Below are 27,132 nucleotides of genomic sequence, written 5' to 3'. Positions count from 1 at the left end.
CATCAAGTGCCCCCCTCAGTGCCTGTCACCCAGTCACCCCCACCCCCCGCCCACCTCCCTTTCCACCACCCCTTGTTCATTTCCCAGAGTCAGGAGTCTCTCATGTTCTGTCTCCCTTTCTGATATTTCCCACTCATTTTTTCTCCTTTCCCCTTTATTCCCTGTCACTATTTTTTATATTCCCCAAATGAATGAGACCATATAATGTTCTTCTCCGATTGACTTATTTCACTCAGCACAGAAAGTATTCTATTTTAAAGCATGGAAAATATGATAATTTTTATTAAAAATTTTTATTTATAATAATATATTTATTAAAATACTAATATCATTGCTCTCATTATCATACTTTTAAAAAGATCTTATTTATTCATGAGAGACAGAGAGAGAGAGAGAGAGAGAGACAGGCAGAGGGAGAAGCAGGCTCCACGCAGGGAGCATGTGGGACTCCATCCCAGGTCTCCAGGATCACACCCTGGGCTGAAGGTGGTGCTACACCCCTGAGCCACTCGGGCTGCCCTCATTATCATACTTTTAATGGAAACAATTTTGGAAGACCTGGTTTTGAGTTTTGGCTCTGCCACCTGACTTTGACCTTGAATAAGTCATTTACCTTCTCTGAGTTTGTTTCCTCATCTCTACCAGGTAATTATATCTTCCAGCCTCATGGTCATGTATGTGTATCAAATGTGATCATGGATGTGAAAGTTCTTAGGATAACATATGGCACTATGCAAGGGTGAGATATTTTATGGGGAAGTAAAGCTAGCATATGGTTTCTCAAGTGATTCTCAAACTAGATTCTCAAACTAGATTTCAAAACTTGGAATCTGGTTAGAGTTAGGATGTTACACATAAGATAAAATAAAAATTTAAGGTATCCTACTGCCTACATGGGATAGAGGTGTTATTGGACATAAGAAAAAGTGCATGATCACAAGATAACCAAACTCAAAATTAAAAGGACAGTTAGACTGTTTCTTCCATTTATTAATTTATTTATGCCACAAATACTTATTCTGTACCAGCTCTATGACCAGAAGCATCATAATTGCTGGGGACAAAGCAGGGAAATAGCCTAGATTCTTGCTCTTGTAGAGTTTGTGTTCTAGTAGTGAGAGAGATGGAAAATAAAAAGTAAACAGATAAACATTATGATTTCAAATATTGTTAAGTGCCATTAAGAAAAATAAATATATGGGCACCTGAGTGGCTCGGTTGAGCATCTGCCTTTGGCTCAGGTCATGATCCTGGGGTCTTGGGATTGAGCCCCAGAGTTAGGCTCCCTGCCAAGTGGAGAGCCTGCTTCTCCCTCTCCCTCTGCTGTTTCCCCTGCTTGTGCTCTCTCTCTCTGTCAAATAAATAAATAAAAATAAAAAAAATGTAGATATATGTGAGAGCTGATGAGCCAAACTGTTCCCATTATGACTCTTGCTGTATTACCTTTTTAAATGTATTTTTACTGAGATAAGACACACATAACTTAAATTTTATTAATTTTAATCATTTAAGTGTATAATTCAGTAGAATTAAGTACATTCACAATGTCCTACAACTATGACCACTGTCTGGAACTTTTTCATCATCCCCTAAAGAAACTCTATACTTGGGGATCCCTGGGTGGCGCAGCGGTTTGGCGCCTGCCTTTGGCCCAGGACGCGATCCTGGAGACCCGGGATCGAATCCCACGTCGGGCTCCCGGTGCATGGAGCCTGCTTCTCCCTCTGCCTGTGTCTCTGCCTCTCTCTCTCTCTCTGTGTGACTATCATAAATAAATAAAAAAATAAAGTTTAAAAAAAAAAGAAACTCTATACTTACTAAACAATAATTCTCTATTTTCCTCCCACCTCAGATCCTGAAAACCTCTCTTCTACCCTCTGTGTTTATGATTTTCCCTACTCTAGATATCTCACATTAGTGGAATAATATTTGTACCTTGGTGTCTGGCTTATTCTACTTAGCATGTTTCTGAGGTTCACCCATGTTGTAGTATGTATTGGCATTCCATTCCTTTTTAAGGACAGATAATAATCCACTGAATACACACACCACATTGTTCATCCTTTGACAATATTTACCTATTTTAACATAATTTGGTTATGGGTCTAATTTGCAGAATACTTTAAAATCCATTGTACGTGGAAGAAGAGTGTTAGTTTAGGGATTATTGGTTAGATTGTTGTAAAATCCGTAGCAGTATCTGGCTCATTTGATTTGTGTAATCTGTCTGACGTGTCTTGAATTAAGTTCCATAAATGAAGTGGGGGTATGTAAATTGGGAGGAAGGTCTGTAGTCTTCGGCAGGTATGAAATGACAATGACTGTAGTTCAGACCAGTCTTACTCCCCTAAAGTAGGACTTCACTGTGTGTTTTTTGGAGCATTTCTTGAAAATAGATCAGGTAATAGGCTTCCATCACCACCGTGAGACATAATTTGACAATCTAATAAGTCTCACTGCTGGGAGAATTTCTCAAGATGAACATTTAACCCCTGACTTGCACACTTGCAGGGTGATTGCATAGTGCTGGAACATTCCTGCTCTGTGACTGAGAAAACCAAATTCATCCATAAGGAAAATGTTAGGGATAGACAGAAAGTTGATGGCAGATAAAGTAGAGTTAGTGCCTCTTAAGTGATTGATGTTAATCAAAAAAGGAGGTCCCAGATTTCGGGAAGAGTTAAAAAAGTAAGATTTACAAAGGGGCTGAAATCTTCTTGGAAAAGGAACAAACCAGAAAGCAATACATTACAGAGCTCACTGTGTAGACAGAAGCTTACAGAACATGGTGGTTGCTGCTTTGATTCTTAATTGGTTGAGTTCACAGCTGCTTAAGCTATTAGCTAAAAGCTGAGCATAGTACTTCGCTATATTAAAATCTGATAATGTTCCACTCTTCCCTCAAAAAGAGCTCCTTAAGATATATAAAGTTATGAACGAATATCAAACACAAAGAGTGTATATAAAATGGAGTTATAAAAATGCATGTGTCCCAGTGTCACCATCTCTTTTATCATACATCATGAAGTTGATGTGCCTAGAGTTTATATATGTGGTTGTCCCAAAATCTTAGCTAAAGAATAATTCTTAGAACAAAGTGGACTCTTGATTAAACAAGCTTTTCTTGGACCTCTTTCTGTTGGTTTCTTTTCAGGACATAAAGTGACTTGCCGTTCAACACATAGTTGTTACTGTCTTTTTCATGGTTTCTTTGCTTTCATAAATTTAATGATAAGGTGGAAATGTGTTACTACTGGTTCCTTTGCCGGGGTGGGGGGGGATGGTTATATAAGGAGAGCCTTTCAGTTGACTTCCTTCCAGAAGGTTCTATGTTGAGGGGAAAGTCTGTGTTGTAATGTTTGTTTGTTTTTTTGGTAAAAGGTATATTTCTCTTCTGAATGTGAGAATATGTGTCCTTATTGGACCACAAACTTTATTCTAGCAAGAAATCCTTAAAGATTATTTTTTTCACTCTTCTCATTCTTTTACTCCTTTGCCTAGCATAAAGGAGAAGGAGCTGAGGTGGAGTAGATTTTTTCTGGTGCCTCATTTCCCAAGAGAACAAGTACACTAGAAGAAAAAGAAAAGTTGTTAAGTAGTCCTAGGACTAACAGAGTAGACAAAAAATTAGAGCTAATTTCATGGCCATAAATTATTTGCTTTAATAGCTATCTAAGTTTTGTTAAGTAAGGAAAGAAAATACTTTATTATTAATCTTCTTGTGGTCCTTAGATATGTGTACAGGGCTGGGTTTTTTTTATTTATTTCTGATAGTCACACAGAGAGAGAGAGAGGCAGAGACATAGGCAGAGGGAGAAGAGCGGGCTCCATGCACCGGGAGCCCGACGTGGGACTCGATCCCGGGTTTCCAGGATTGCGCCCTGGGCCAGAGGCAGGCGCCAAACCGCTGCGCCACCCAGGAATCCCTACAGGGCTGTTTTTACCATGCATACTCACAAAATTAAATGGTAGGTTTGTGATTTAGCCACCTATGAGGGGAAGCTTTCTCTCTTACTCTATTTAGTGATACTCTACCCAACAATTATGAAACGTAGCATCTCTGTCATTCAGGAGTGGATGCTTTGTGAGTTGTCTGCGTACTGCCTGACGCCCACAACTTGTTCCTAGACATTGTGTGACATAGGTATCATTGCTGTAAGATGGAGGGAAGAGGTGAATCCAAATTTTCCTGGTTGTTGATGCTTTTGCCGGAAATTTTTATAGGAGAAGAGATTGAATATGAAATGAAGCTCTGTGCTGTCTAGATTTCAGTGATCCAGCCCTCTTCTTTATAAACGTCGTGAGTGCCCCACCATTTGGTGGTACACATGCATTTTATATTAAATTATATAAGCTAGGTTTATTTACAATTAAATGGCTTTATTACATTTTGAGTTTTAGCTCAGTTACACTCAATTTTGCTTATGGCTCATTGTTTGACATTGTATATTTCTTGTTACAGGTGGTTCAGTATGAAATCTTGCTTTGATCATACCATATAACTATACTGCCTTATGTTTATTTTTAATTTAGGAAGAACATATTTAGATTCCAGAAGCAATAATCCATAATGTAAAATAAAAATCAATAAACAATGGTAGGGATAGGGCCACTAAATATGAAACAAATGCAGAGAAATAACATAGCTTAAGGTTAATATGGTCAGGTGGAAAGACATATGAAATTTATTTATTTATTTATTTAAAGATTTATTTATTTATTCATGAGAGACACACACAGAGAGAGAGAGAGAGGCAGAGACACAGGCAGAGGGAGAAGCAGGCTCCATGTAGGGAGCCCGATGTGGGACTCGATCCCGGGTCCCCAGGATCAGGGGGCTGAAGGCGGCGCTAAACCACTGGGCTGCCCGACATATGAAACTTAAATTTGATGGATATACTACCCTCAAACCATCTAAAGCCACGAAAAAAAAAAAAAAAAGTAAATGCCTCAACAGGGCATGAAGAAAGGAAGGACATGTCTTTAGTACTGGCCTCTACATGCCTTATGGTGCTTATCAGCCACACGTGGAGGTCAGTCAACAGACTTTTTCTTATTTAATGGAGAGTTAATCACAGAAGAATTTTAAACAACACTCTATTATAGCAAGCATCTATAGATTGCTTGCAGTGTGTCAGAATGTGTGCTTAATACTTTACATAAGTGAACTCATTTACCTTCCCAACAGTTCTTTGCAGCAGTTATTATTATTATCCACATATTATGGAAGAGGAAATGGAGGTTTTATGAAATTAAACAGCATATCTCTAACAGCTAGTATTAACCAAGTCTTGACATCCATGTCTGATTTCAAACCTCATACTCTTGATTGCTGTACTATACTAAATATGCTACTTTTTTATCCATAGAAACAATTCAGAATCTTCAAAATTGCTAGGAGAACTGCAGCCAAATCAAAGAAATAGTTTTTAGTCATCTGTCTGTATGCAGAAATGTCTGCATGCAGAAAATAGTAAAAAAAAAAAAAAACAAAACTAAACTAATGAAGGTTTCATTATTTTAGTATCTATCAACCTCAAAAATTTTAAGCTTGTTTTTTCTTGAGACAAGCATGTTTCCACTTAGAAGTCAATATTAGTTTCTTGCTTAAAATAATACAGTTGAAAACTAGGGCAGAGTCAGCAGATTTGACAACTAATATTATAGGACATCCAGCTAAATGTGAATTTCAGATAATATTGATAAGGGATTAATTTCCAAAATATATACAGAACTACAGTCACTAGCAGAAAAAAGATTTAAAAATGAATAGAGGATGGACTTTCTTCATAGAGTTGGAACAAATGATCCTAAGATTTGTATGAAACCAGAAAATACCCTGAATAGCCAGGGGGATGTTGAGAAAGAAAACCAAAGCTAGAGGCATCACAATACCTGACTGTACTACAAAGCTATGATCATCGGGACAGTGTGGTACTGGCACAAAAACAGACACATAGATCAATGGAAAGAATAGAGAATCCAGAAATGGATCCTCAACTCTATGGCCAACAATCTTCGACAAAGCAGGAAATTGGATAGTATTTCCAATGGAAAAAAGACAATCTCTTCAATAAATGGTGTTGGGAAAATTGGACAGCCACATGCAGAGACTAGACCATTCTCTTACACCATACACAAAGGTAAACTCAAAATGGTTGAAAGACGTACATGTGAGATAGGGATCCATCAAAATCCTAGAGGGGAACACAGGCAGCAACTTTTTGGAACTTGGCCACGGCAACTTCTTGCAAGACATATCTATAAGGGCAAGGGAAACAAAATGAATAATGAACTCTTGGGACTTGCCCAAGATAAAAAGCTTCTGCACAGCAAAGGAAACAGTTAACGGAACTAAAAAGCAACCTACAGAATGGGAGAAGATATTTGCAAATGATGTATGAGACAAAGGGTAGTATCCAAGATCTATAAAGAACTTAACAACCTCAACATGCAAAAAAACCCCCAAACAATCCAGTCAAGAAATGGGAAGATGACATGAACAGACATTTCTCCAAAGAAGACCTACACATGGTGAACAAGCACATGAAAAAATGTCCCACATCACTTGTCATCGGAGAAATACAAATCAAAACCACAATAAGACACCACTTTACACTGGTGAGAATGGCTAAAATTAATGACAGGAAACAACAATTGTTGGAGAGGATGCGGAGAAAGGGGGGCTCTTTTGCACTTTTGGTGGGAATGTGAACTGGTACAGCCGCTCTGGAAAACTGTGTGGAGGTTCTTCAAAGAGTTAAAAATAGAGCTACCCTCTGACCCAGCAATTGCACTACTGGGGATTTATCCCAAAGATACTGTTGTAGTGGAACGACAGGACACCTGTACCCCAGTGTTCATAGCAGCAATGTCCACAATAGCTAAACCGTGGAAGGAACAATGATGTCCTTCAGCAGATGAATGGATAACGAAGATGCGATTATCTCTCCCTCTCTCTCTCTCTATCCATCCATCCACACACACACACACGCACACATACACACACAAAGGAATATTTCTCAGCCATCAGAAAGGATGAATACTTACTATTTACATAGATGTGGATGGAGGGTATTATGCTGAGTGAAACAAGCCAATTGAAGAATTATGATTATCATATGGTTTCACTCACATGTGGAATATAAGAAATAGTGACAGGGACCATAAGGGAAGAGGGGGAAACTGAGTGGGGGAATAATTAGAATGGATGACAAACAATGAGAGACTCCTACTTCTGGGAAACAAACAAAGGGTTGCAGAAGGGGAGGTTGGTGGGAGGATAGAGTGGATGATGGGCCTTAAGGAGGGCACATGATGAGATGAGCACTCATCTCATGTGTTGGCAAATTAAATTAATTTTTTTATTAAAAAAATTTTTTTTAAGATTTTATTTAATTATTCATGAGAGACACACAGAAGAGGCAGAGACACAGGCAGAGGGAGAAGCAGGCTCTATGCAGGGATCCCGACGTGGGATTCGATCCTTAGGCCCCAGGATCACGCCCCGGGCCAAAGGCAGGCACCAAACTGCCGAGCCACCCGGGCTGCCCACAAATTAAATTTAAATACAATTTTTAAAAAATTAAAAAATAAAATGAAACTGGATAGAGGATCTGAATACTTTTCCAAAGAAGACATGCAAATGGCCAACAGATACATGAAAGAGGGCCCAACATCACTAATCACCAGGGAAATGCAAATCAGGACCACAATGAGATATCACTTCTCATATGTTAGGATGGCTATTATAAATGCCAGTAACAACCACAAAAACAAAAGAAAATATGTGTTGGGCAGGATGTGGAGAAATTGGAACTCTTATACACTGTTGGTAGGAATCTAAACTAGTGCAACCAATACAAAAAACAGTATGGAAGTCCCTCAAAAAGTTAAACCTAGAACTACTAAAAGATTCAGCACTTCTAGGAATCTATCCAAAAGAATTGAAATTAGGATTGGAAGGGGTATCTGCACTCCCATTTCCTTACAGAATTATTCACAATAGCCACAATATGAAAACTACCCAAATAAAGTCTTAATATCTCTTTTTTAAAGATTTATTTATTTATTCATGAGAGAGAGAGAGAGAGAGAGAGAGAGAGAGGCAGACACAAAGGCAGAGGGAGAAGCAGGCTCCATGCAGGGGGGACTCCAGGATCACGTCCTGGGTCGAAGCCTGGCGCCTAACTGCTGAGCCACCCAGGGATCCCCAAGAGTCTTAACCTCAATACACTGGTGTCTGTCTACCAATACACTGGACACTTAATTCTAAAAGTGTTAACTCACCTTTCATCAGACCATGCAGTGTGTATAAATGATAAAAGATGTACCATGTAAAGATTAGTCATTTTATTTATAACCTACAGTAAAGAGATACAACAGTATTTCCGTTCTCCAGTATCTTGGCACGTAGGTGATTAAAAAAAAATTCCAGATAACCAAGAGCAAGCACTTCATTTTAGCCTTTTTCAGTGTACACCTGTCTAAAATGCACCATGTGCTTTTGGGACTCATTACAGAGAGTGGAGCATTATTGTTAAACTACTGTCTCAGTGAGAACTCAGCCAGTGGGCAGATCTGGATTCAAGACTCCGTTGCCACTTAGGTCTTGTCTTCAAATTATTCTTTCAGATTCTAATGTGTAATCTGGGGATATTAATGCATGCAGAGCTTAGTTCAAAGAGTTATGAGGATTCAATGATACATTAAAGAAGCTGATATATTTTAAGCCAGCACATTTAAAACTGTAAAAATATATATAATAATAATTTCAGTTAGCATGCTATGCTCTACTTCTCTCTCGGGGCATTTGAGGAGCATTTGTCCTTGCACCTAATGATCCGAGAATGCTATGTATTTATAGATTTGGTATCTATTCTCTATTATCCCCGTATCACTATTCATTTTGCAGAACCATCTGAAATCTCTGTTCATTAGCCCTGCCTCCATTTTAAGCCTGTTGCTTAATATTCTCACTTTTTAATTCTGTAGACTTAGGACAAATTCCTAAAAGTAAGTTTACTTCCCACCTATGATTAAAACATGTGAGCTCTTTTCTTTGTTGCTCAAAGACTTTTATTTCTCTCTCATTCCTAGCCAGGAGGCTATGCTTCAAATATTAATAAAATAATAGCTACAGTTCTGGTGTCTATTCTCTTTTGTGGTAGATGCTTTATATACATTGTTTTCATTTCTTAAAACAATCCTGCCAATTTGTAATAGTGTCATGCATTCCATTTGTGGGCATTGAGACTCAGAGTTGTTAATAGCTAAATGGATTTATCAAGCTTAGTTGTGTGGTAGAGGCAGTATCATACTCAGGCAGGCATTTCTGACTTCCAAGCCCATACTCTGAGAGAAGAACCTTAGAAGAAATAGTAATACCTCTGATTTATCATACATCTTTTATTAAATTCAAACTGTCACATGATTTCTTGTTTATTATAGTGATTTGCTGCTTTAGAAAATAGTGACATTCCCAATTTTATAGATATAAAAGGAGAATAAGTGAGTCTTTTGTACTAACAGATGCACAGCAGTACAGGTGTCTTTTTAGTGCTCTCATAAATCTCAGGTGATTTATTTATTTTTGCTTTATAGCATTTTTGTCTGTTTGTGGTATTAGAGCTAGGAGTCTAATTATAATACATTTCTAATTCCTATCATTATAGTCTATAGGTGACAAAGGCATTTGGAAAAAATAAGCACTTTGGCTATACATTGCTAGGTATACGTGCTCCCTGGTTTTTATACCCACCAAAATTGCAGTATTGTGGCAAAATGAATGGAAGTATAACATTTGGGTGAAAGAAGGAGGCAGTTATGGTTCCTAAATGAAGTCTATATTTGCTGTCAGTCACAGGCAAGCCTTAGTAAGGAACCACCGGAGCTTTTTTTTTTTTTTTTTGGCTAGATCTTCAGAGTTGGCTTAATTGGATAAAATCCCAAATGTAGATTCATCATGAAGCAGTGATATATCCAATAAAATGAAAATTTTAAAGCAGTTGTTTTGATTTTTTAAAAAAATTGAAGAACTAAGATTCCAAAATCTTTGTTTTCAAGTTACCTAAGGAAATAGAAGCTAATCATAGGACTGGCATATGAAAATGCAACTCTCTAAACTTGTGATCATAATTTAAAAGATGGAACGTCCAGATTCTAGTTGGTCAGCAGGAAGATCTTAATGTAAATATACTTGGTGAGTGTGGCGTAAGTACTGTACTGTATGAAAACAAAATAAGGGGGCACCTGGGTGGCTCAGTCAACTGATTAAGCATCTGCCTTTGGCTCAGGTCAAGATCCCAGGATCCTGGGATGGAGCCCTGCATAGGGTTCCCTGCTCAGCAGGGAGTCTGCATCTCCCTCTCCCTTTGCTCCTCCCTCTGCTTGTGCATTCTCTGTCTCTCAAAAATAAAAAATAAAAAAAAAAGTCTTTAAAAAAGAAAAGGCAACAAAATAGGAAAAATGAAAATGTCTAGAATCAACTAACTCAGCTTCTGGATGATATATAACACATGGTATAGGATTATTAGAAATATGTCATTGTCTCTTAAATGTGTTACTATTTAAAGTAACTAAATACTCTTAATAGGTAATAACATGTAACTCTTAAATGTGTTACATATATAAGAATGTGAAATACTTTAATCATTATCTAATCTCAATATGGATGTTACTATCTACCTCAAAGGTAACTGCTGTTTCAGTAAATAACTTGGATATAATAGTCATAGTATTTGTCATAAAATGCTAGTCAAGTATGACATAATTTTTGGATAAAACCAACAATGTTGTGAGATTTGTGGCTCTGAATGTCCTATTTTAGTAGGGTTTTTCAAATCACCAATCAGCAAATAAAGACTAATTTTGGAAGGTGCATTTGTTTTTGTATAAAATAAGGAAAATAAAAGTGATAATAATAAAAAAATAATAACACTCTGGTAACAATATTGTAATAGCAGCTTATATTTGTAGAACATAAAACTGTACAAAAACTGGAATCCTCATACTCTATGCTCATTTTGGCATCCTTCCCTTTTCTCTTCCTTCTCACTCCTTCCCGCTGCTTGTGCACATCTCTCCAGCTACCACTCCATCTTCTCTTCTCTGCATGTTTCTTGAGAGAGCAATCTGGTCTCTGTTTCCATTTCCTTGTCTCCCACTCAGTCTGCCTCTTACTTCATCTCCTCTCACTCCACTGATATGTACATCATTCTTGCCATTGGCATTCCTAACTGCTGAATATAATAGAAATTTAATTGTTTAACTTAGAACAGGTAATGAAAGTTCATTTAAAGGATTCATTTCTTTTGTTCTGATTAAAAAAATCAATACGCTACTTACTCCATTGAACATATATTGCTGTTCTATGATGTAGGTATTTTTTTTGTGCTGGAGTGGTGATTGATAGATAGGACTTGCCCTCATGGAAATTACATTTTAATGGGAAGAAGAAGAAAATAAACACTAAAAATGTGTAAATAAGTGAATAACTTGAGATTGAAGTGGATGGAGCAAATTCTACAGGATACCGGCAGCAGGAGAGACTGTGTTTCTCCAGACTCTGGAGGGCAGGCTGGTCAGGGGGCACTCCGTGGAGGCAGTCATAAACAGCTCAGCCATTAGTGTAAGGTGTAGAACAAGCTTGGCATGAGGGTGTTGGTTTGCACCCTCAGAAGTTCCCTGGGTGAGGTCTACAACTGGCTCCCATACATGAGGGGCAGGAGAAACTGAAGAAAGAGGCAGGCCAGTCCACCCCCAACTGGCAGGTGGCAGGGTTAACGAGCCAGGGAACTTAGGTATGAGGCTTGTCTTGGGTGGCTGCAAGCAGTAGATCTCTGCACGCACCTGCCAAACTCTTTAAAGTATATCAAGTCCTTAATGGTGTTCGGTCATGTATGCCATTCCAGATGGCCTCAACAACATCTTACACTCTATGTAAGACTATAAGACTATGTCCTTGAATGGCTCCCACCATATAAACGGTGGGCAGAATGTATATTCCAGGACAGGGGCCTCTCATTGCCTGGATCTAGCTCGTGGGTCATTTATCAGTCATGTCCTCTCAATGACAACCCCCCCCCCCCAACAAAGGGACAGGGGGAAGGCCAGTGGGGCTGCAGTGTAGGGAAGGAAGGGAATGGGAATGTGAAGTGAGGTCAGAGAGGTCCGGGGGGTGGGGGGGTGGGGGGAGGTGATGTTGAGCTTTCCTTCCAGTAAGAAATTTAGATTTTACTCTTGTTTCAATAGGTAAGTAAATTCTGGGATTTAAAGCAAGGAGTAGGGTGGAGAAATAAAATCTGATATAAATTTCATAACATCATTCTGGTCCCTGTGAGGAGAAAATTATATTATCAGTTGCAACACTCTTCCTCAAAAGTAAATTCTTGTACTAGATTGGGCTGTTAAAGTTCATGCCAGCACTGGGTTGGTGTAAATATTAGATCAACACAGAGAAAAGTCCTAAAAAGACCTTTATGTATTTTGTCTTATGTGGCCTTTATTTCCACAGAAGTGTCTAGCACTCAAGGGTAGCCCAGGAGGTTGGATTTTAGGTCCCAGCTTTTATCTCCCTTGTATGTAAGGCTTCCCCTCACCACCCCCTTCCCCTCCCATCTTCTCCTCTTTAGATCAGCTAAACTTACTTTCTCTTTTTTTATGGGGAAATGAATGATTTTTTATTTTTTTTTTATTTTTTATTTTTTTAATTTTTATTTATTTATGAGAGAGAGAGAGAGAGAAAGGCAGAGACACAGGCAGAGGGAGAAGCAGGCTCCATGCACCGGGAGCCCGATGTGGGATTCGATCCGGGGTCTCCAGGATCGCGCCCTGGGCCAAAGGCAGGCGCCAAACTGCTGCGCCACCCAGGGATCCCTGAATGATTTTTAGTATCATAATAGTTTTCCAGTGCTTGGCTTATTTACAATTAAATGCACTTTTAACATTGGTGGGGAGGTGAAGGGTTTCACAGTCATTCAAAAGACTGAATCTCAGAGAATATAACAGAAACGTGTCACACAAAAGAAAGGAGTGGGAGAAAGTCTGAAGGCTTAATTGTCAGTCTTCTACTTTGACAACTTTTCAACATCCTTCACTGCCAAGATTACCATTGCTCCATTATCCTGTTTGCCTCCTGCTCCTTGCAAGCTGTGGCTGCTTGAGAAGCCATCTCAAAGTTTCGTCTGCTCTGTGTATTTATCCTTCAGTTTGCTGTTTCTTCTTCCCTCAGATTTTGCCGTTCAAGAAGTCACTTGTGTTTTGTCATGTTTCTTTTACAGATGAATGGGACAATTCTGAGAGCATGTATGGCCTTTGGCTGTGGTGGACATGTTTAAACTGGGGTCTGGGGGCACCTGGTGGCTCGGCAGTTGAGCATCTGCCTTTGGCCCAGGGCATGATCTTGGGGTCTCGGGATCAAGTCCCACATTGGGCTCCCTGAGAGGAGCCTGCTTCTCCCTCTGCCTGTGTCTCTGCCTCTTTCTGTGTATCTCATGAATAAATAAATAAAATAAAATGAAGAATAATAAACTGGGGTCTGGTCCTTACATACTGGATGAGAAGGGGATGCCCCTTCCTCTGTGCTGGCATAGAGGGTCAAGGAGAAATGGACCATTCAGCTTTCTCCCTTTTGATGCCCCTTTGCTGAAAGCCCTCCTTCAGTTCGCTCACACATTATTGTTATGTGAAAATCAGTTAGAATAAAACACGTTCCAGATGGGATTCCTCCCTTTTTCTCCTTGTCTCCCCCACCCCACCTCTTTTTCACGTTCTTCTTTCTGTTCGTCTTTACTTACCTAATTGCATCCTAAAGGAATGAAACACACCTGCTTCCTCCTCATGGTGACAGCTACACGATATATTTGGCTCTAAGGTACCACCAACATTCAGCAAATATTTTCCAGTTACTAAGCTGACTCTTGGATCAGGCCCTAGGTATTCACAAATGTACGGAGCACAGTCCCTCTTCAAGATTCTTAGATGACAGGGAGGGATGGAGATGAGTGCAGGCAAATTACGATAGTGTGGCAAGTGGCTGGTGTGCATAAGGAAGGGCGCTCCACCTGGTCCTGAACAAATCCTACAGACGGCCTTCTCACTTGCACCCTGACCAGTGACTAGAGGTTGGCATTAATGAGAGTGGACCCGGGGATGAAGTGGATGGCTGATATGTTTCAGGTGACCTGGAAGGGAAATTTAGCTGCAGGACATTGAGGAAATATAGCACCTGCCTTCAGCTCAGGGCGTGATCCTGGGGACCTGGGATCAAGTCCTGCATTGGGCTCCCCGCAGGGAGCCTGCCTCTCCCTCTGCCTGTATCTCTGCCCCTCTCGTGTCTCTCATGAATAAATAAATAAATAAAATCCTTAACAACAACAACAAAGACTGTGAGTATGTGTGGAGAGGGAGATGGAGAGGAAAGGCTTAATCTCTAATAATATTAGAGATAGTACAAAAAATGCCTAACTTTGATTCATTTTTTTTTAAAATCTTGCTGAGTGAGGGTTAAGGGTCTTCTGAACATAGAGGGGAGTCTTGTGAAGGTTTTGATCATATAAATGGTGTCTCATGATCCATAGTTACTTATTTGGCTACACTGGATCCCATCCAGTCAACAGTATTAGGCACTTACTGAGTAGCTACTACTACAGATGTAGTCATGAAGAAGGGCAGACACAGACTTTGTCTCCAGTTCCAGAGGCTGACAATATCGGCAGTAAGAAGTCCAGCTAAGAGGCTGTCGGCCCATGATATTGGTAGTCTGAACTGCAATATTGCAGTAGGGATGAAAGTAAGTTATGTTTAAGAGATATTCAGGAAATAATGCCGACTGAAGATGGTACTTGACCGGAGGGGATGGAGAGGGACGAGAGGGACAAGGCAGGGGTCTTTCCACATTTCCACATGTTGAACTGCATTCCCCCTTCCTTTCTTAGTTTGACAGCCTGGTGACTTTGTGGGTGTTTCCATTTCCAGATGCCTAGTTATCAGTTTGACCTGCTGTCAGTTCCGTCATCCCATTTGGTGGGTGCACAGTGCTATGGAAGATACGGCAGGTCATTGACCTTGTAGCAGAGGCCATTTGCTACGGCAAAGCTATTATCAAGAATTATGCTAAGCAGCTCTTCTTGTCAGATGAGTTTTGCTAAACTGTTCATTCTGTTATAGGATATGTGGTACAGTAAGGTTGCAGGAACCGAGTGTAGAGTGGGGGAGGCAGGATGGCTGCAAAAAATGTTCAGAAAAGTAGAATCTCAGACCCAAACTAGTAGTAAGTGTGCTGAGAGGAAACCAGGGCTATGTAACGGATGATGTAAAATGGGTGTCCGACTTTCTGAGAATACAAAACCAGATGATTTCTCTCAAAGGCTTCCCGAGAACATTAGTATCCTGTGTTACTCTGTGGCAAAAGGTTTCTGGAAAATGCTGCACACTCAAATAGGCCTCTTGTTAGAAGAGGATCTGGTTACATTTGTGGAAGTCAGAGGTCTACAAATATATTTGTACCCCCTCTCCATGTTTTTCACTAATATTTGTATTAACATGCTGTGGAATTGGTGCCTCACAGAATGCCCCGAGGTAAATGCTGGGCTAACCTAGTAATGCTTGTGGTAATGGTGAATGCTTATTCAGTGCTTATTATCTTCTGTGCGTAGTGTTAAATGCTTTACATGGACTGTCTCGTTGAGTATTCACATTGTCAGTGCTATCTGGTGAAGATATTTATTATTATCTTCATCTTAATGACAAAAGAAATACTCTAAGTTATGAAGTAATTTGTCCAAAGTAATAAGTCAGTAGGCAGGAAACTGGACTTTGACCAAACAATCTAATCTAAGAGGTCAAGCACTTACCCCTTTGTACATTATCTTGACATGTCATAAGACGAAGGTCCATGGAGGGCTTGGTGGATGTTGGTGTCACTGAAACTCTTCAGTCACTCCATGAATGGGACTGGCCTTTTGTGGCCCTCAGAGACCAAATGTAACATCCAAATGACTGGATTGTTCCCTAGTCTCATAGTCATTGAGCCCATATACATGCCAACCAATACAGCAGGCATTTTGCATGCATTACCCCATTTTATAGCAGAGGAGACTCAAGCAAGAGATCCAGGAAATGATACAATTAGAAGCCAGTGGAGCCTGGACTCAAATCCAGACAGTCAGACTCAAGAGTTAGTCATGCTCTTAATCATACAACGATGTCTCCTCAACATCTGAATTGGTGCACACAGCTTCCTCAGGCCAAGGAATGTTTGCATATATCTATATTAAAATATATGATCATTTTCAATGCATTTATCCATAGTAACGACTCCTTTTCAGAATCATACAGAATTATAGACATCATTGCTACCACTGAATCATGTTCTTAGAGATAGGATTTTTGGAAGATGTGAGGAAAAAGGTAATTTAGAGAATTCAAGAAGAGGAATCAGATGAGGTCAGAAAGTGACCTCACGAACCTACCCAAAACTGTGTGTCAAACAAGAATGGAGTTCAGTATAGGATTAGAATCTGGGATGGCAGAAATTGATGGACATATATTTTATATATGTCATAAATACAAATGAGTTGTATTTTATGTTAGTTTTGCTTACTCCTTAGCAAAGTAGTAGTTAATATAAGCAATTTAGAATAAGAGTAAACATTCAAACCCAGAATTGCCTATTGTTAAACAAGATCTTAGGAAAATTTCCAAATTTCATCTTTGAAATGGGGATGGACATACGAATATCCCAAATTTGTTGTGAAGAACAATATAAATATTGCCACATAAAGTGCTAGAGAAACCAGGTGTGGGACTTTTATTATAGGTAGCTATTATTAGAACATCGCTTTGCTTTCCTGAGTTTTGTGAGTTCAACTTGAAGATGTTCACTTGGTATCTTGCATTGTGCTTTTCAATTTTTCTCCTTCTGATAAAGTACAAGGCAGTGGATTCCAACAATATTAAAACATCTGTGTGTCTGTAGTAGTGGCATTGTCAGAAGCAGTTGTCCCAGGTGACTTTTTTTTTTTAAGCACATTAGGAATAATAGATTTGAAATGAGTTTATTCTGGACAGGAATTCATTTAACACATTTTATCTAAACTGTTTACGCTGACCATTTGACTTGGCATTGAAGAAGGAATCTTTTAGGGAAAAAAACTAAGATAAGTCACTTATTTAAAGATTATTCAAACAACTGTGCTTCGGGTTTTGTGAATAAGTTAAATCTATATTTATATGGAGACAAATGGTAATGTTTCCCAGTTGATTTAGGCTATTGTTAAATGAATGAAGACTGAGGTAGGGCCTCTCTTATCTCTTGCATCCTATCAGGGTACTTTGTTTGAAATACTTTTATTTTTTCTCCTTAGATTTTATACAGTAAACAGCATTTCAAATACAATAAATGCAATTTTCAGGTGTTCAGGTGTTAGGGAAACTCTAAATGTAGCACAATTATACTGGAAAAGCAGTGATTTCATCTACTAAGCATTTTTATTTTTATATTTTTATTTGCAGGATGAGTAAGAGATACTTACAGAAAGCAACAAAAGGAAAGCTGCTAATAATAATATTTATTGTAACCTTGTGGGGGAAAGTTGTATCCAGTGCAAACCACCATAAAGGTAAGCTCTTCTGATTTTTTTTTTGTCCTCAGCTCTCTTTGGAAAGTGATTTCCTTTAACACAGACTATCATGTTCTTTCTTCACTGTTCTGTTAGTTTTACTAGGTACAGGTTCCCCTCTGACACTTCGCTTTAAATAAAAACCCAGAGAGTCATCCTTGAGATGGCGTTGATAGGGGAAGCATGATTGTTTCCAGGATTACTGCCATTTTTGCAAATAATGTTCAGAGAATATGGAATAGTGACTCTGTCTTTCCCCGTCACTTCCATTTTTAAGATACCAGTGTTAAAATGTTTAGCTGACATAATAATAAACATGAGTTTCAGATTGCTGTCATCCTGGTAAGGAAAGCATCTGTAATGATCTGTGTCTTCATAGTAAGTATCCATGTAAACTTCCCCTCTATGCTGTTTGTAGATCCTATGTCTCCATGCGGGAGCACCTCTTTGACCATTTTTTGGCCTCTATCCTTAATATGATATTCAGCTGGCTCAGTTCCGAAGAGAGTGAGAAAATTTGTTTTATACATATGTGTTAAGGCTTGACAGTTCAGGCCCTTTCTGTTCTCTTTGCTGAGCCTAAGACCCAGTATAATGAATGACTACCTTTTCCAAATGAATTAAAATGGGGCTATTTCTGAACTGTTCCTTCCATAATCAAGTATTCATAACCTGGAATAGTCAATTTAGATTTTCCTGTGAACTAGGATTTTACAACTCAATTTTCAGTCCTCTGTAAAGTCTAGAGATGAGCAACTTTTACATTTTATTTTTGGTGGAAGAGGGAGCTAAGAGTGTCTTGAATTTTGTAACACTTAAATTAGTTACACATGTGCATTTAATTAGCATTACATGGAACATTAACACCAGGGAGAGGAAAGACGTGGTGTGAGGGAGTGATGCCTCTGAGGCAAAATCTTTTCCCCTGTGTTTAAAACCAAAAAGAGACATCTTTCAAAATAAGAGAATTTTATGAAGAGGCCCTTCCTATTTCGTCATCCTGTTTTTCACCCCACAGTGTGTGTGTGTGTGTGACTATGTATACGTAAAATGTTAATTATATCATAGGTCTACTTTAGAATTTCTTCCTTTCTTTAATACAACGTATTGACCCACAAATCCTCTTTGATATTTGTTAGTGTAAAATTAAAAAGATAAAGAGGAGGACATTATCTTCCATGCCTCCAAATTGGCAACAATGGGCCAAATCTAAGGACAAAGTGGTGTCCTCACCTTTTAATAAGACTTGCAATGCTTGGGCTTAACAAGAGAAGACACACTGTCCCTTCTGTGCTGGGTGGTCACCCCAGTACCCTTTCTTAGACCATACAAGAAGAGAGAAGTGGGGAGATTTATAGAAGTGGATGCCATTCTAGTGAAGCAAGGATTCATGGTAAAGATGCTCTCTCAGCTCCAAAGCCAAGTGATAGAACCTATGCGAAATGCCCCCTTTTGTTTTAAACTATTCTACCTTTAAAATAATAAGTATAATGTAGGTTAAGTCACATCCATAAAATGAATATATGGTTCATACTCACCACCCAATTTAAAGATGTAACATTCCTAACACTCTGGAAACTGGCTATTTCTGCCACTCGGATTTCATTCCTTTGCCACTTTCCCCAGCTGATCACTCATCTTAAATTTTGTGGTGATGATTGTTTTGCATTTATTTCTAATTTCACCATGTATTTATATACCGCCAAAAGGTACATTCGTTAATTTTGACAGCTACTGAATTTTCACGATAGTTTTATACTGTGCCTTTTTGTAATTTGTGACTTTGCTCAACAAGTGTTTGTGGCATTCATTATGGTTGATGGCATATAGCCAGTTTCTTCATTTTTACTGTTACTCCATATTTTATCGTACGAAGTCACCACAATTAATATATTTCTATTCTTGTACATGAACACTTGGTATTGTGTGTTCTTGCCATTATGAACAATGTTTCTGTAAAAATTCCTGTACTTCTCCCCTAGTGCATGTCTGCAAGAGTTTTTTGAGAGCCCATTCCAAGGAGCAAAACTCCTGGGTCTCTGGGCCTGTGTATCTTCAGCCTTTCCAGAGAATACCAAATGGCTTTCCAAGATGATAGTACTAATAAAGTAGTTCAAGGTATTTTCTTAGTGTCTTTATAGTCTTGCTGTAGGTGTTGATATCTCTCCTCTTGCTGTGTGACTAGTGCTCAGTGGGTCTTCTCTCTTTTCTTGATTGGTCTCCCCAGAATTGGGCCATTTTATTAGTTCTCTAGGAATCAACTTTTGCCATTGCAGATCCTCCCCCTTGTGTCTCTTCTTGTATGTCATTACTTTTTGCTCTTATCTTTATGATTCCTTCAACTGTGTTTATTTTTATTTGTATAACAAGCACTTAAGCTCAGTGTATGCCAGGTATTTGTGGGGAAGTGAAACTTCCCTGGATTTCTCAGTGCTCCCAAAAGCCCTAGCCTCCTGAGACTTTTCGCACCTATGGTTATTTGTGTAGTTAATTGCTTTGATTGAAAAGAATAATAAAACTCCTCTTATCTCCTCAAGTGAGGTAAATGCTTACAGCTTGGATTAGGTCCCTAGGTTAAGCTCTCAAGGTGCCAGACATTGGGGCACTACCTCTCTAGGTGTGAAACTCTGATCTGAAACACCTGGGGTTTTTTTGGCCCTTGGAAAGATGTATTTACATTCTGCCTAGGATCCTTTCCAACCCATCTCAAAGCAGCAAAAGATTTTTTTTTTCTTTAAAGATGGGAGGGGATGACTGTCTCTCCTGTATATAAATGGAAAACAAACAAACAAACAAACAAACCACATTCATTATTCACCTGTAGAATATTCAGCTATTTATGTCAGACATTTGACCCTGCTTTCATCATAAGTAAGGCTTAGGGCAAAGCAGGCTGATTTACTTATTTATTTTGAGATAATCATAAGAAATCTGATTCAGAGCACCTTGTATAAGCCTTCAAGATAAAAGTAATAAAGATGAATATTAAAAACTCAACAGCACTATTCTAAGAGCTTCACAGATACATAACAGCTCATTTCATCTTCATAACAATCTCTGAAGTATGTACTTTTGTTAAACCCATTTTACAGATCAGAAACTATAGCAAGGAAAGGTTAAATAATTTGTCCTTGATTGGCTAGTTAGGAAGTAGGAGGCAGGATTCAAATTTAGGCAGTCTTGTTCCATATAAACATGATATATAGCTGGTCAAATTTCTGTTTATACTGTTTGTGGTTTAGTTGACTTCCTGAATCTATGGGTTGATGTCTTTCAGTAACTTTGCAAAAATTTCACACATTATCAAATATTTCTTCTACTCCATTGTCTCTCCTGAACTAGAGCTCTGGTTGTGTGGATGTCAGCTTTTTCACAGGGTCCTCTGTGTGTTTCATCCTTTGTATTTTCCAACTTAAAGTTTCTCAGTGAATTCTGGAATATTTATTCACATAATCTTACCACACTAGGTGTTCTCTTCAGCCTAATCTGCCCTTTCATCCGTATATTGAGGTTTAATTTTATCTATTGTATGCTATTCACAATTACTATTTTCTTTTGGTGAATTGGCTTTTGATATTGATCAATTTGTGCTCTCATTTATGCTTGTATTTCTTCTTTTTATACATTTTATATGTATTATGTTTTGTATATGTTATATATGACTTTAAATATATATGATTACATATAATATAAAAGTTATATATTATATGTATTTTGTATAATATACACAATATATATTAATACAAAACATACAATACACATAATATACACAATATAATATATAATATATTGTATATATTTATGTTTTAAATATTATTATATATCACATTAAACTTATGTACATATTAATATGTACATGTTCTATGTATTATATATATGTTTTACATTTGAGTTGATGGTTCTATTTTATGAAGTTTTTGTGTTTTCTTCCTGCTGAGTCTCAATCACGATATGTTTCTTAAAGTTTTGTGATTTAAAAAAAAACTTGATATTTGTGAGAGTTTTTAAGGCCTATACTTAGGATGCATTCTTTCCCATGAGTTGCATATTACCATATGTCTTAGGTAAGGTTCTTCAAAAGCAGAGCCAAGTCAGGAATTCTTGTTGATGTGATTATTTGAACGAGTGCTCTCAGGAGGGGAGAGTGAGGGCAGCAGGATAGATCAGGAAATAGAAGTTTAGCACAAATAGAGTCTCAGCTGGAGAATAGCCTGGTCAGATCCTGTGGAGAGGCTCTGGAACATGAATTGCTTCATAGAGTTGGCCTCTCCTTGAGATAAGATAGACACCTCTTCTGTCCTTGTGTCCACTAGTCACTGGCTGTTGATCTGTTCCCCATGGCAGAGAATAGCCTTCCTGGGGAAGTGGCTCCTCTTTTGCAGAGGGAAAGCCTCCAAAGAAAGGAAGAGCCATGAACTGTAATCTGCTAACATTCACAGAAAATGGAGGAAAGGTGCATACCTGATAAAAAAAGAATCTTGGTAATGTACCAACATCTATTTTCTACTACTGTCCATTTCTCATAGCCTTCAGATCCACTTCCTGCTTATAGAAGCTCACTTCATCCAGGCAAAGCTTATCAAATTGGTTATCGTTGGTTGCAATTTCCAAGAAAATGTACTTGAGGAAGAATGGTGCCCTCCTCTGACTTGAAAGTGCAGTTGGTACCAAGGCCATTATTGATACTCGTGATGTGCACACTCCCTTAGCCATTTTATATTTCCCTTTCCTTCAGCCAGGACTTAAGCTCATCTGGGAGGCTTGCCTGATGTTACCCAGACCTCATACCTGAGGATCCTGAGCCCTGGATTATCATCTTCTTAATGCTGTGGTTGTACTTAGAAATTTATAGTTATAACTGGGCATGGGGATGCCAAAAAATGACCCAGTGAATCTAACATACTCTTCTCTGCACTCCTCCCTCCCATACACAGCAGCTACTCTCTTTCTCATGGTTATCAGAATCATTTACCACATCAATAATAATTCTTTTCTTTCTTGCTGGTCTTTGAGGTTCATCAGGCAGCAGCTCTAGCTTTATGTTTAGCAGGACTCTTACTGTTTCCTCTGGTAAAAGCATCCCCTTTCTGGGAACCAGTACCTCTAGACTCATAGTCTCTTGGTAGTTTTCATAGGAATATTAAGATTGGGTAACTCTGATGGAAAATTTGTTTTACTCAATAATTTTCAAGTACCTGCAAGGATACTTAAGGGCTGAGAATATAGCAGTACATAAAAAAGGCAAAAAAATCGTTGTCTTTATGGAGTTTTTGTCCTAGAGGTAGGAGAACAGACAATAAAAAGAAAAATAAAATAGTTTTATCGTATAAATGCTATGAAAAAAGACAAAAGAGAAAGGTATAAGAAGTGTTCAGGAGGGATTGTAATTTTAAAAAAGGCCTTTGAGTAAGACCTAAAGTTTCCAATGGAGCCAGCCACAGAAATATCGAGGGGAAAGGTGTTTCAGGCAAAGCAGCAATCAGTATGAATGCTTTCAAGTAGGAGCATGCCTGGAGACAGTGAGGTTTAGCAAGAAGGATGATATTCATAGAGTATGTAAGAAAGACAGTGGTAGGAGATTAGGTCATTACAGAACAGGTAAATGTAGAAGATGAAAGAACGAAATAAATAACATTCTAAAATATCGGTGCCGTAACATTGTGCTCTCAAGAGCCACCAAATGGAGAACTGTGTTGCTCTGTTATCTGAACATGATGTAGAAACACTAGAAATCCAGAGCATTTGGATTTGAAAAATGAGATCCCTAAGAATCAGAAAATGTCACTAGCTTAATAAAATATTCTGAGCTTTGGGAACTAAAAGTCTCTCACACACAGATAAATAAGTTTATTGCTGAGACTGCCACGGAGATTCAGTCTGGAATTCTCATGATTGTACTGAGCTGGGCATTTTGGGAGGGGGTAGTGATTAACTTAGAGCATTGTGACAGTCACAAAGCATAAGCAGTATTTCCCCCTTGGAAGCAATTACATTAGGTCCAGCTTCAGATATTAGGGATCAGAGAGGAAACATTTCAGTTTAGGACTCCCAAGTTCCTAACAGAAAAATATAGTCATTAATCTTAGAAGGTTAATATGTTTTCTTGCCTTTTCTTCCCCTACCCATCATGTCCAAACTAAATTGAAAGAAAATGACTCATCACTGGATATGTGGGTTGGTAAAGAATCTGTATTGAATGTAAAAGAAATAGAGGTGAGTTATATACAAAAAAGTAAAAATTCATTAGCTAAGATTGAGTGCATATTACCCTCATTGGCATACAAAGTATTTACTGATCTGATTTGGGACTTTTGAATACATGGAATTTTTTCAGAGGAAAAAAGAATTCAGATAATTTTTTAGTTCAAAGCCTGGATGAGAGTATGTATGTATGTATGTATGTATGTATTTGGTAGCTCTTTCTTGGTTTATTTGATACTTTATAAATTTATCCAACCAACTACCCCATAAACAAAATCTATATTGTAGGTCTGTTAATCTGTATTGAGATTGCTAATCTCTTTTGAGGGTTGAGTTTTAGATCAAGTTTTGAAGATCCAGTACAGCCCAGGGAATATAGCCCATGTATTTTAATAGTGTCCTATGATGACAGATAGTAGGTACGCTTGTGGTGAGCCCAACATAAAGTATACACTTACCAAATCTCTGTGTTGTATCCCTGAAATTAATGTAACCCTGTGTTTCAAATATACATCAATAAAAATAAAAGTGAAGAAACAAACATGCTGGTGTGCTATGAAGCTTAAAGTATAGTCAGGGAAAAAATAATCTGATAATCAAATATTTAGAATGGTATGAAAGTATTGTAAAATATTTTCTTTTTCAGGATAAGAGTATCTAAACTGTACAATAGCGGGAATATGATTCGGGAAGTCTTTTAGCGGGAATGTGATCAGGGAAGTCTTTTCTGGAGAAGAGATACTTGAGCTGAGTTTTGAATAGGGAGTGGGAATTATTATTATTTAAAAATATTTTGTTTATTCATGAGAGACAGAGAGAGAGGGGCAGAGACACAGGCAGAGGGAGAAGCAGGCTCCATGCAGGGAGTCTGACGTGGGACTCGATCTGGAGACCCTGGGATCATGCCCTGAGCCAAAGGCGGATGCCCAACTGCTGAGCCACCCAGGCTTCCTAGGAATGGGAATTAAGTAGGCAGAGCATGGGACATCCAGGCAGGAGGAGCATCAGGTGTAAGGTGCTGAGACATGAAGGACCAGAATGCTCTGGAGCTAGAAGATTGCTGTGTCTGTAGGGGCAAAAAACAAGGAAGTTGGTGGTGCTCATATGGCTTGAAGAGGGGCTAGGGTAGCTCATTGGGGCCATATTCAGAATGCTAGTTTACTTACAGTTGAAATTGATCCAATTTAGCTATATGGTATTTACTAGATTCTCTTGGGCTGGTTTGCACCTGATTATGATGTACACCAGAGTTGAAGAACCCAGATTTATAATTCAACATCGATTCATGATAAAAACTCAAAAAAGTGGGTTTAGGGGGAAAATACCTCGACTAATAAAGGTCATACGAAAAACCTTCAGCTAACATCATACTCAATGGTGAAAAACTGAGGGATTTTTCCCTAAGATCAAGAAAAAGACAAGGATTTCCACTTTCACCACTTTCACTCTACACAGTACTGGAAGTCCTAGTCATAGCAATCGGAGAAGAAAAAGAAATAACGGGTACTCAAGTAAGAAAGCAGTTAAGCTTTCACTTTTTGCTGATGATGTAATATTGGTAAGAAAGCAGTTAAGCTGTCACTTTTTGCTGATGATGTTATATTATATGCAGAAAACCCTAAAGATGCCACCAAAAAACTACTAGAATAAATAAATTCAGTAAAATTGAAGGATACAAAATTAATACCCAGTAATTGGTAGAGTTTCTACATACTAACAATGAAGTAGCAGGAAGAGAAATTAAGAAAACATTTCCATTTACAACTGCACCAAAAAAGAATAAAAGACCTAGGAAAAAATTTGACAAAGGAGATGAAAGACCTGTACTCTGAAAACTATAAAGCATTCATATAATTCATGTTTTTTAAGGATTTTGTTTGTGAAAACAACTGGATTAATGTTCCCAGAGAAAGAAAATGGCCAGAACATAAACTAACCTTATTTTGGACTTGTAACAACACACTTAATTATTTTATTTAATTTTCAGAGTAATACATGTTTGAGGAATTTTGATAATAAAGAGAAATATCAAGATGACAAATAGGATCACCCATAAGTCTTCCACACAGTAATTACTAGATGGCATTTGGGTGTATTTTCATGTGGTTTAATTTATGAGCATATTAAAATGTCTGAAAGCATGATGTTGATTCATTTATGTATTCACACATTTATTGACATGGACTTAGGTGTGTGAGAGACTGAGCTGCCCTGAGCTGGTGTTTCCGTTTTAAACCATGCAGATTAGAGGTGTTGTTTTCCTGGAGTTTACCCTTCTATATCCTAATCTTTTTCTTCTCTCTTTAATTTTAAGATACCTCATGCTTACAGAATAGTGCATAGAATATATATGTACATGTGAAAGAATAATTATAAAGCAAACAACTGGGCAACTACCAACAAGGATAAGAAATAGAATGTCAGCCCCTTACGACTCCTCATGCCTCACCCTGATTACAACCCCTCCTCCCACAGACATACTGTACTCTTCCTGACTTTCTACCCCTAAACAATAGAATGTAATTTTACATACGTTTTTAATTTTGTAAAAATGGAATCCTGTTTTGGGCATTTTTTTTTAGTGTGATTTGCTGCTTCCCCTGAAGATTTTCTCTAGGGATTCATCTATGCTGTGAAATAGGATTTGACTATATGAATATATTGTGATATGTTTATTTCTTTTACTATTGACAGACATTTGAATCTTTCAAGTTGTTGGTTGTTTTTGACAATGCTGCTGTAGACATAATTGTACATGTACTTTCGTTTACATATACAAAATTTCCTCAGGATATATTTCTAAGATGGGAAATTTATGAGCCATATGATAACTACTTATTTATTTAAAGATTTTATTTTATTTTTTATTTATTCATGAGAGACACAGAGAGAGGCGGAGACATAGGCAGTTGGAGAAGCAGGCTTCATACAGGGAGCCTGATGTGGGACTTGATCCCAGAACCCTGGGATCATGCCCTGAGCCGAAGGCAGACGCTCAACCACTGAGCCACCCAGGCATCCCAATAACTACATATTTATTTATTTATTTTTCCAGACCCAATAACTACATATTTAAATTTATTTTTCACACTTTCAAAAATTTATTTATTTATTTATTTATTTATTTATTTATTTGAGAGAGCGAGAGAGCATGAGCATGGGCCAGTGGGGAGGGAAAACAGTCTCCCCACTGAGCAGGGATTTCCAATGTAGGACTTGATCCCAGGACTCCGCGATCATGACCAGAGCCAAAGGCAGATGCTTAGTGGACTGAGCCACCCAGGCACCCCTATATTTTTTCCCACTTTGA

The 27,132-nt window shown here is 38.2% G+C and overlaps 1 protein-coding gene across 2 annotated transcripts in view; it reads left to right on the top strand.

Moving 5' to 3' along the window:
• Positions 1-27,132, top strand: part of TAFA2 (TAFA chemokine like family member 2) — a 436,739-nt gene that overhangs the window by 282,513 nt on the left and 127,094 nt on the right. For both annotated transcript variants that reach the window (XM_077913629.1, XM_077913628.1), the window contains exon 2: positions 17,515-17,621. In XM_077913629.1, coding sequence (XP_077769755.1) covers positions 17,516-17,621 — 106 coding nt within the window. In that variant the 5' untranslated portion in view covers position 17,515. The remainder of the gene's footprint in view (positions 1-17,514; positions 17,622-27,132) is intronic.

Source organism: Canis aureus, chromosome 11 (genome assembly GCF_053574225.1).
Source record: "Canis aureus isolate CA01 chromosome 11, VMU_Caureus_v.1.0, whole genome shotgun sequence".
NCBI lineage: Eukaryota > Metazoa > Chordata > Mammalia > Carnivora > Canidae > Canis > Canis aureus.
This window is presented reverse-complemented; position numbering and strand designations above follow the sequence as displayed.